The sequence below is a fragment of the Babylonia areolata genome, chromosome 1 (assembly GCF_041734735.1).
Source record: "Babylonia areolata isolate BAREFJ2019XMU chromosome 1, ASM4173473v1, whole genome shotgun sequence".
In the NCBI taxonomy this organism is placed as follows: Eukaryota; Metazoa; Mollusca; class Gastropoda; order Neogastropoda; family Buccinidae; genus Babylonia; species Babylonia areolata.
Genome location: NC_134876.1, coordinates 10,755,099 through 10,765,098, shown reverse-complemented (window position 1 = coordinate 10,765,098; position 10,000 = coordinate 10,755,099). Strand labels below are relative to the sequence as shown.

Genomic DNA, 10,000 nt, shown 5'->3' with positions numbered 1-10,000 from the left:
CAAACAAACCCTCAAAACAAACAAACCAAACAAAAACAACCAAAAACAAAAACAAAAAAAGAAAGAGAATAAGATAATGGTGGAGACCTGAAGAAGGAAGAACAGAAGTGAAGACAATAACGACAAACGACAAAAACATCGACAATGATGAACTAAAAGAAAAGAAATGGATAAACAACAACAACAACAACAACAACAACAGGAACAAAACATAACAAAATACGAAACAGTCAAGAAAAGGCATGGTAAGTCCCCACTGAGGACATTGAAGTATTACACACATGCTTCTTTTACATACCACTCAAACAGAAAACAACAACAACAACAACTAACAACAACTAACAAACAAGATTAATCGAGTAAAAAAACAACAACAAAGAAATACATTCAAACTAGTCATGTTTCTCCAGCAGCAGACAAAATTATTTTCCCTAACAACGGACAACATTCTACAGAAAGGAAACACGTATAAAAGAAATAAGTGATTATGAAAGAGCAGAAGAAGACTATGGCGACGATGTCGGGGGCGAGAAGAAATATGAACAAGTGGTTTCTTTCTTTCATTTTTTTTCTGATAATATACGATATGTAACAGTAGTAGAATCGCATTTTTTTTTTTTTTAATAAAAAGACAAAAGAATTGGGAGAAGAAAGAAATGATTGAAAAGTATGTCATATATTCTTGAAAAGTTAAAAGAAGAAATGAGATGAAAACAACTTATACATAAATAGATAAACGAATAAACAAACATATAAACAAATAAATGAACGAATGAATAAACAAACACATAAACAAACAAACAAATGGATCGATAAATGAATAAGTAAATGAACAAATACATAAACAAGAAATAATAATAATAATAATAATAATAATAATAATAATAATAATAATAATAATAATAATAATAATAATAATATCACAATGAAATACAAAAAAAAATGATGTAACTGGATATGAAAAGAAACAAAACAAAACAAATCAAAATGGTCAACATGCTATTCACTAAGTATCCCCACCCACCAAAAAACACCTACTACCCCCAACAACCCCAATGTTCTCTCCTCTTCCACCACCAACTCCTCAGTCCACGCCACCCCCATACCTTCCCCTACCACCTCCTCCATCCGCCGACCCCCCATCCCCACCCCACACTCCCTGCCCCTCCACCGACACACACTCACACACCGTTCTTTCAGGTGGTATAAAACACACATGTCAAATCACTCCGGCACGAGACAAAAAAGCTGCCTGCGTGTTGCATCACGTGAAGCGGAGACAAGCACAGAAGGAACGTGTTGACCCCATCTCTGCTGGATATGTCTCTGCAATTTCCTCGTCTTCAATACAAGCGGCACTGCTTCCGCCCCCCCCCCCCTTCCCCCCCCCCCCCCCCCCCCCCACGCCCCCCCCTATTCTTTACCTGCCAAGAAAACCCGAAGTGGAAAAGAAAAGGATGGGGGGGTTATAAGGAAATGGAGGTCAATTCTGGAAGAAAAAGAACATATATATATATATATATATATATATATATATATATATATATATATATATATAAACACACACACACACACACACACACACACACACACACACACACACACACAAAGAAGAAAAAAAGGAAGAAATAATGGAAAAAAAGTGGAGCGCCGGGCTGATTCGTGTTCATGTTGTCACAAGCAGAGAAGAGATAAAAGACAGGCGGACAGACAGACAGAGACAGAGACAGAGAGAAAGAGAATATATCCAAAGAGAGAGAGAGAGAGAGAGAGAGACAGCAACAGAGTGACAGTGTATTTTGACTTGATAATATGATAAGAAAAGACACAAAAATACATTACCAGAGAAACTAAAAAAAAAAAAAAAAAAAAAAAAAAAAAAAAAAAAAAAAAAAAAGAGAGAGAGAGAGAAAGCAAATAACAAAACAACAACAACAAAACCAAAAAAAAAAATCTTGCTGCGACACCCCATATTCCTATCAGGACTGCATTACTAGGGAGCACCAAGTTAAAAAAAAAAAAAAAAAAAAAGAATGAAAATATACGTGGAAACATGATCTCACGGAAACAGAAAGAGAGAAGGATCCGTCAAGCATGAAAACATACGTATTTGGAAACATGTGGAGTGATGGCCCAAAGATATAGCGTCCGCCTAGGAAGCGAGAGAATCTGAGCGCTCTGGTTCGAATCACGGCTCAGCCGCCGATATTTTCTCCCACTCCACTAGACCTTGAGTGGTGGTCTGGACGCTGGTCATTCGGATAAGACGATAAACCGAGGTCCCATGTGCAGCGTGCACTTAGCGCACGTAAAAGAACCCACGGCAACAAAAGGGTTGTTCCTGGCAAAATTATGTAGAAAAATCCACTTCGATAGGAAAAAAAACAAACAAAACTGCACGTAGGAAAAAAAAAAAAAAAAAAAGGTGGGACTGTTGTGCAGCGACGCGCTCTCCCTGGGGAGAGCAGTCCGAATTTCACACAGAGAAATCTGTTGTAATAAAAAAGAAATACAAATACACAAAAGTGTAAGAGAAAACAGATCGCAAACGATCCACAAGAAGTGTCCCAACAGGACCGTGATACCCCCCCACCCTCTACTCACCACAGACTGCCAAAGTGACTCCCGCCGTGCCCATGCCCGTGCCCGTGCCCGTGGTGCACGTGGTGAGTCCCTGACGTGGCGTGACGTGTCCGGTGACGCTCTCGGGTCATTGTCGAAGTCTTCTTGTGTGCGGAACTATAACTAGCAGCTAGCCTTACACGCGCTTTAGAGAGCTAAGAGTCTTACTATTTCTGTCTTGGGATTCGGTGATGAAATCGTTCGCTTGCGAAGAGCATGTTTCGTCCGCAGCACACGTTTAACAACGCGTCATCTGAGTTTCCCCCCTTCTGGTTCAGATCGTCATAGGATGACATTAACCAAAAATAACTCTCTCTCTCTTTCTCTCTCTCTTCCCCAGTTTATTTCCGGAGTAGATGTCCATCAATATAAATAGGTCTTGGTGATGTCGCTTCTTTGTAACAGAAACGAACACATGTAAGGTTTCGCTTGTTGGCGTTTTCCAAATGCTCACTGTATAAGGGGTGGAGATCAATGTTTGAAATATCACAAGTTAAAGCGTTGTTTTTTCAAAAGACATCGAATCTGCAAAAGACTCTCACCATATCTAAGGATTTAGGATAGCACCTTGCTGCTGATTTTGCTCTTGATCATTAAACCAGCGCACAGGAGATGTCTGGAATACGTTACCCATGATTTCATTCAGTTGATTGGTAACGTCGGACGTGTTCAGACAAAGTTCGTGCCTATATTCATAGTGTTGTTCACAGATAGCTCATCACACTATTCATATGAAACTGACATGTAAGAAGTATGATGAAGCACACACGTATTCAGTCCGGAACGTGAAACATTAAACATCAATTTGTTGAAGAGTGTCAAGTATAAGTCTCTGACAGGAGTCTCCAACGATCACCATCTGTACCGTAAATGCCAAACACTTCAACTGTACATACATAATGCCATGTGTTTTATACCAACAGCCAGTTATAGCACATGCATTTTCACCGTCTATCACACTGGTGCTAAATACAACAACGTTTGTATTCATTTCTTCATATTGATAAACGAAGAAAACAAATGTTGGGCATGCACACACACACACACACACACACACACACACACACACACACACACACACACACACACACACACACACACACACACACACACACACACACACACACACAAACACACACACACACACACACGAGCTTTATGGGTTTGCTTTCATATCGATATATTGAGTAATAGGGGGATAGACAGAGGGAGAAAGATCGGGCAGTACACAAGCAGACAAAACCAAAAGCAAAAACAAAATAAACACGTTGGGAAAAAAAAACAACAACAACAAAAAAAAACAAACAAAAAAAACAGGCTTTAACGTATCACAATCAGAGTCAGAATCACTTTAAGACTTTATCATATCAGATAGGTACATTACAAAACTTCCCATAAAAAAATCAATGGATATGTATTCTTAAAGCCTGATATTGATGAAGTAACCTAGCAGGCCCCAGATAACACTACATCTCAGCAACTCCTCACAATGCCATGACAATCTCAAGAAGCATGGTCGATACCACGCCTGTGATGGGGATGCTTCTCCATTAGCTACACAACACTTGGGAGACAGATGTTTTTTTGTTGTTTTTGTTGTTGTTTTTTTACACCAAACTGCTGACTTTATGTTGGTGCCAGTAAGAAGGACAGCAAATACATAGGCAGGTGAGATGCAGCAAAGTGCCTGTGATTCTGATGTAGGTGTGAAGGTCATAATCGTTAATCGTCACTGTCACCAGTTTTAACAGAAGATATGTTACGATTCAAGGTTTTATTATCGTACGCATGGACAGCAAGGTCGATGGCATGCTCGCAGTTAAAGCCAAGAGGCTGAAATGAAGAGGATAAAATCTAACAATGAATATAAACCACGTCCATGCACAAGTATGAAACTTAATAAAGTCGTCAGTCAGCATAGACGAGCATAGTTAGCATCGTGTCACTGAATGTTCAAGACGTACCAATTTAAAGTGTAGCCTTCCAGAGTCAAGAGTCACTTCATAAAGTAACCAGTCACATCACAAAATTGGCCCAAAGTAGTCAATTTAAATATTTTAAAGCTAATGATGAATCACACACACACACACACACACACACACACACACACAGATCACCTGGATAATGGCATAGCATTATAAAGTAGGGCTGGCGAGAAAATAATAAGAAAATAAACTGTGATATCTAGTCCCTAGAAATGGGGAAAACAGGAGCAGGAGAGAGAGAGAGAGAGAGAGAGAGAGAGAGAGAGAGAGAGGCAGGCAGACAGAGAGAAAGAAAGAGAGAGCGCGGATACTATCAGATACCTCAGAAAAAAAAAAACAACAACAACTGAAATGGACAATGTGCAATCGTTTGAATGGTGTGGTATTTTCTCAATAGCGAAATCATTTCTTTTGAAAATCAACTGGACAGTGAACACAGTTTATGCTTACTAACTGGTACATCATCCGAGAGGGAAATATGAATTTGGCATACAATGAATAGATGATAAACTAACTAGCTGGATAACTAACAACCTAACTAGCTACCTAAATCACTAACTGACTCAGTAAATCACTAAGTCTCTAACTAAATAAATCACTCATACGTTAATGAAATGTATTTCCAAGGTCCCTCACACATATAATCCTGCTGAATTGCAAAGTAACGGCAAAATAAATAACTATACAAATGAATGATTAAATGAATGACTAAATGAATAAATAAATAAACAAATAGATAAATAAGTATATAAACAAATAAACAGTCAAATGTCTCTTAATAAGCTGTTGTTTGATACATCACCAAGCATTATCAGCCTGCTCGGATAAACACTAAATTACCCAACAACAACAAAGAAAAAAAAATCACCCTGTCTCAGGACAGTCTGAATAATCTGTCTCTATATTCCATCGAAGCCTGATTATAGAATTATAAACCTTTTGCTTTAAGTAGTGGTAATACACAGAATGCCACATGATTATGTGTTCTTGATAAAAAAAAAGAACAAATACAACAAACAAACGAATATAAAACTGACGTAAATAATGCGGTTATGGTTCCGAGAGGGGTGAGGGAAGCGCTGATTTTGCGCTTCAGACATGAGGCCAGCCACAGAAAGGTCCCGTTGGCAAACTTAGAGCTTCTTGTCCGGCGTCCCAGAGAGAAACTTTTTTTTTCCTTCCCCCCTCCCCCCTCTCTCTTTCTCTCTCACGCGACGGATCGATTCTGAACATCTTTGATTTTGCTGCGTCAGCAAGTATTGCGTACGCAGAGACAGTCGTCATACTGAGTGAGTGACTGACATTTGAAGGCTTATATATATATATATATATTTTTTTTTTTCATTGATCAACGTCATGAGGAAGGACAGATTCCAGTGAGCAGTCACTGTGGCACTGCATTGAACAATGAACAGAAGACACACACGTCGGAATGAAACACATGTTCATTACTTTAAAAAAAAAAAAAAAAAAAAAAAAAAAAAATCACTGCTTCATTGCACCTCAATTTCTTTACCTCTCAATGTCATCGGTGTGAATAAGGAAGCGCTTGAAAAAAAAAGAAAAAGAAGAAAAACATAAAAGCAGGTGTATATATATATATATATATATATATATATATATATATATATATATATATATATATATATCCACAGAGTGTATAAACACCTACCGTTCATTCATTCATTCATCATTCACAGTCTCGAGCGAGCGACGACACATCGGCGTGTTTCACAAACTCCACACACATGTCATCATCACCATCATTATCATCATCATCGTCACACACACACACACACCCAGCGAGGGACCGGCACACAACAACACGGCAGGATCAACAGCAGCCCCATGCACTTCACTCTGGAACACGGTCTGGCGCGTGTCAGTGGCAGAGATGAAAAGAAAGAAGGCCACCAAGCAAGCTTATCACGGGGAGGGGGCCCAGACAGTGGCCACTCCGGGGAAGAAGGAAGGCCAGAGAGAGAGAGGAGAGGAGTGTGATAGCGGCTCGATGTGTTGCCTTGTCAGAGGATGATCGTTCAAGTCACACCGACTTCACTGTCTACTGTCTACGTCTACAGACAGCGGGATGAAACATATTCATCTTCCTCTGCTTTCAGCTACAAGTAGCAAACAGCTACAGAGCGAGAGAGAGAGAGAGAGAGAGAGAGAGGGGGGGGGGAGGGCGAGAGAAAGGGAGAGAGAGAGAGAGATGACAAACATATAAAAAAAAAGTAAATACTGCAGAAAAAAAACAAAACCTTGAAAGATTGAAACCTCAATTGAAGCCCCAGTCTGCTTGCGGCTGTTTTGCATGAGGCAATCACTTCGCCCGGTTATCGATCGGGAAAATTGGGTGTAAACGTAGCTGATAATTCGCTGCCACAGAAACAGGTTTCAGTTTTCCGCACGTGCACTTCGTACACGTTGAAGGTCTGGTCCAACCTCGCAAAGCTGTCTGTGTCGGCTGGGCAGGGGGAAATTAATCAGCGTTGGCTGGCTACTAGTTGCTGGTGAGAGGTCTGTGAGTATTATGGTGTGGTTGTCGTTGTGGTGTGTGGTATGGTTTGGTGTGACGTGTGGGTGGTATGGTGTTGGATGATAGCGGTGTGGTATATGATACGATATGGAATGGTAAGGCATGGTGTGGAGAGGTGTGGTAATAGCGTAGTGTTGTTATGACATGCTAATATGGTGCAGTGTGTTGTGACGTGGTGTGGTGAGGTGTGATGTGGTGTGGTACGGCTGTGGTGTCGCATGGTTTTTGTATGATTTGGGCTGTGCATTATTTGTATTTGTATTGCTTTTTATCACAACAGATTTCTCTGTGTGAAATTCGGGCTGCTCTGCCCAGGGAGAGCGCGTCGCTACACTACAGCGTCACCCTTTTTTTTTTTCTTGCGTGCAGTTTTATTTGTTTTTCCTAATGCAGTGGATTTTCTACAGAATTTTGCCAGGAACAACCCTTTTGTCGCCGTGGGTTCTTTTACGTGCGCTAAGTGCATGCTGCACACGGGACCTCGTCTCATCCGAATGACTAAGGTAGGTCATTATTAGGTATGTAGTTGTAATAGTTATCCTTATAAGGTATGCAATAATATCGCATGACATTGTACGGTTTTGGCCTTATGCAATATGTTACTGAATTTGTCACATATGACATAGTGAGGTATGCTGTGTTGTGCTATGCTATGCTATGGCATACTGTGGTACCGTATGCTGCTGCAGTATGATTTCTGTTGTGCTGCGTCGTATTGTATTACCCTTGTGTGATCATATGCCACTGCTCAGTGATGTGCCTTGGTGTTAAGTTCGATTGTGAGTAACATCTTATGCCACTTGTCCTTGAATTTTCTTTGAGATGTCGCTGAACATCACTCTTTATGAACTTGTATTGAATTACACCCAAGTGCCATTACCCCCAAACGGAGTATGGCTGCCTGCATGGCAGGGGTCTAACACGTCGTGTATACGAGTGAACGTGTGAGTCGCAGGCCACGAATAATGATGTAGACTTAAGTGAAATAGGGTGTTGTGTACATTTTCCTTGTTATCTTATTTGGCATGTACAATTCGAACTCATGATCGTTTTGGTTTGTATCTGTATAAAATTCATGTGAATATATATCGGATATATATTGTATATCTTTGTCATTATTACTAACTCGTATCTTTGTTTTATATATAATTATTTCACAATCTTGTGCCGTCATGGTGTCTTTTTTGTTGAGTGTTTTCGTTTGCTTTTCATCAGAATACTGCTGCCTTAGATGCGGTGTAGAGGGGACACCTATTTCCTCTCTGTCTGTCCATTTGTTTGTCAGTGTGTCTGGCTGTCTTCTTTCTTTTTGGCTTATTTGCTATCAGTCTAGTGTCTGTCAGAGTTTCTGTCTGCCTGTGTTTTGCTGTCCAATGTCGTCTCTCCCCCACCCACCCTTTTTTTTTAATTGACAGAAGCTTTATTTTTGTCTGTACGTTTTCGCTTCTTTTCGTCCTTTCCTTCTTTCTTTCGTTTTTAATTTCTCCCTTCACCTCTTTCTTTTTGGCTTCTCCTTTCTCTCTTTCCTCTTGCAAGCTACAGGTCCATCCATCACAGCTTAAAAGCTCTTGACTGCCGCTGACAAATACGCTGTCACCTGGCTATTAGATAAGACAGAGTTTACAGGTTACAATGTCAGTCGCCTTTCTCTCCTTGGACAATTCCTTTTAGGGACTGCATCGCTTTTGTTCATGATATCACTGACATCATTGGTAAGTACACAAATTAGTAGAACGCACTTCAGAAACAGGCCAAAATGATCTCATTTCACCATGGTTCCTCTGTCAATGGTTCAAACAGGCAGTTAACTGCTGGAACACGTTCCACCCTGCGTTCATGGATCGACAAGAAACGTGGAGGCAGCGAGCGACTGGGGAAACCCCATCTAAGCAGAGAAATCCCGCCTGCACAGAGAAATACAGAGACATTCCAACCACACAGAGAAATTCTACCCAAGCAGTCTGATTCTCTTCATGGCTCCACTGTGAGAATCGAGTTGCTCAGTTTACGAAAATGAATACAATGTCATGTGTGCAGTTCGTCTTAATGCACCATTTTCATACTCCGTGTGTGTGTGTGTGTGTGTGTGTGTGTGTGTGTGTGTGTGTGTGTGTGTGTGTGTGTGTGTGTGTGTGTGTGTTCAAGTGCTGTTATAATACATTGTGCACTTTTGTATATGTATTGTTTCACGTGCGGCGCTTAGAGCCCATTACAGGAGAGTTTACTATACTGCTACTACTACTACTTCCACTACTATTGCTACTTTCATTATTGTTGTTGTTGTTGTTAGAGTCTCCCGTCGGACCGACGGATGAGTAGGCAGGCAGGCATGCTTATTTGTCTGTGTGTGTCCTCATATGGGAGAAGAGGCCGATTCTGGATGCGCAGCACTTCCCACAGATGCTGCAAGGGAAAACGTCTCCAGAAGTTGAGCCCTGCTTCCTTCGCTCACGCTTCTCCATAATGGCCAGCGTTCTCCTGTTTTCAAACGTCTTTATCCCACGAGAACACAGCATCCTCCAGCGAGAGCGGTCAAGAGCATCAGTTTCCCAGGAAGCGATGTCTATGTCACAGACTGAATTTTATCTTCAAGGTGTCCTTGAAGCGCTTGCAGGGTCTTCCAAGTTTGCGGTGGCCTTCCTTCAGCTGGCCATACAAGAGCATCTTCGGGATCCTGCTGTCTGCCATGCGGACAACGTGTCCTGTCCAGCGTAGTTGGCACTGGATCATCAGGCTTTCGATGCTGGGCAGGCCGCTCCTCTCTAGGACCTGGGTTGCCTGACCAGCACAGGTGACTTTTTTTTTTTTTTTTAGTGAGGAGTTGTGCAGTCCCTTCCCCACTCTCTCACCTACC

The 10,000-nt window shown here is 41.1% G+C and overlaps 1 protein-coding gene across 2 annotated transcripts in view; it reads right to left on the bottom strand.

Moving 5' to 3' along the window:
• Nucleotides 1–10,000, bottom strand: part of LOC143291147 (innexin unc-9-like) — a 492,319-nt gene that overhangs the window by 354,836 nt on the left and 127,483 nt on the right. The window contains exon 1 of one of the 2 annotated variants that reach the window (XM_076600834.1): nucleotides 2,605–2,831. The exons of the other annotated variant lie outside the window; for it this stretch is intronic. Coding sequence (XP_076456949.1) covers nucleotides 2,605–2,714 — 110 coding nt within the window. The 5' untranslated portion in view covers nucleotides 2,715–2,831. Of the gene's footprint in view, nucleotides 1–2,604; nucleotides 2,832–10,000 lie in introns of those variants that run through there. 2 annotated transcript variants of the gene reach the window in all.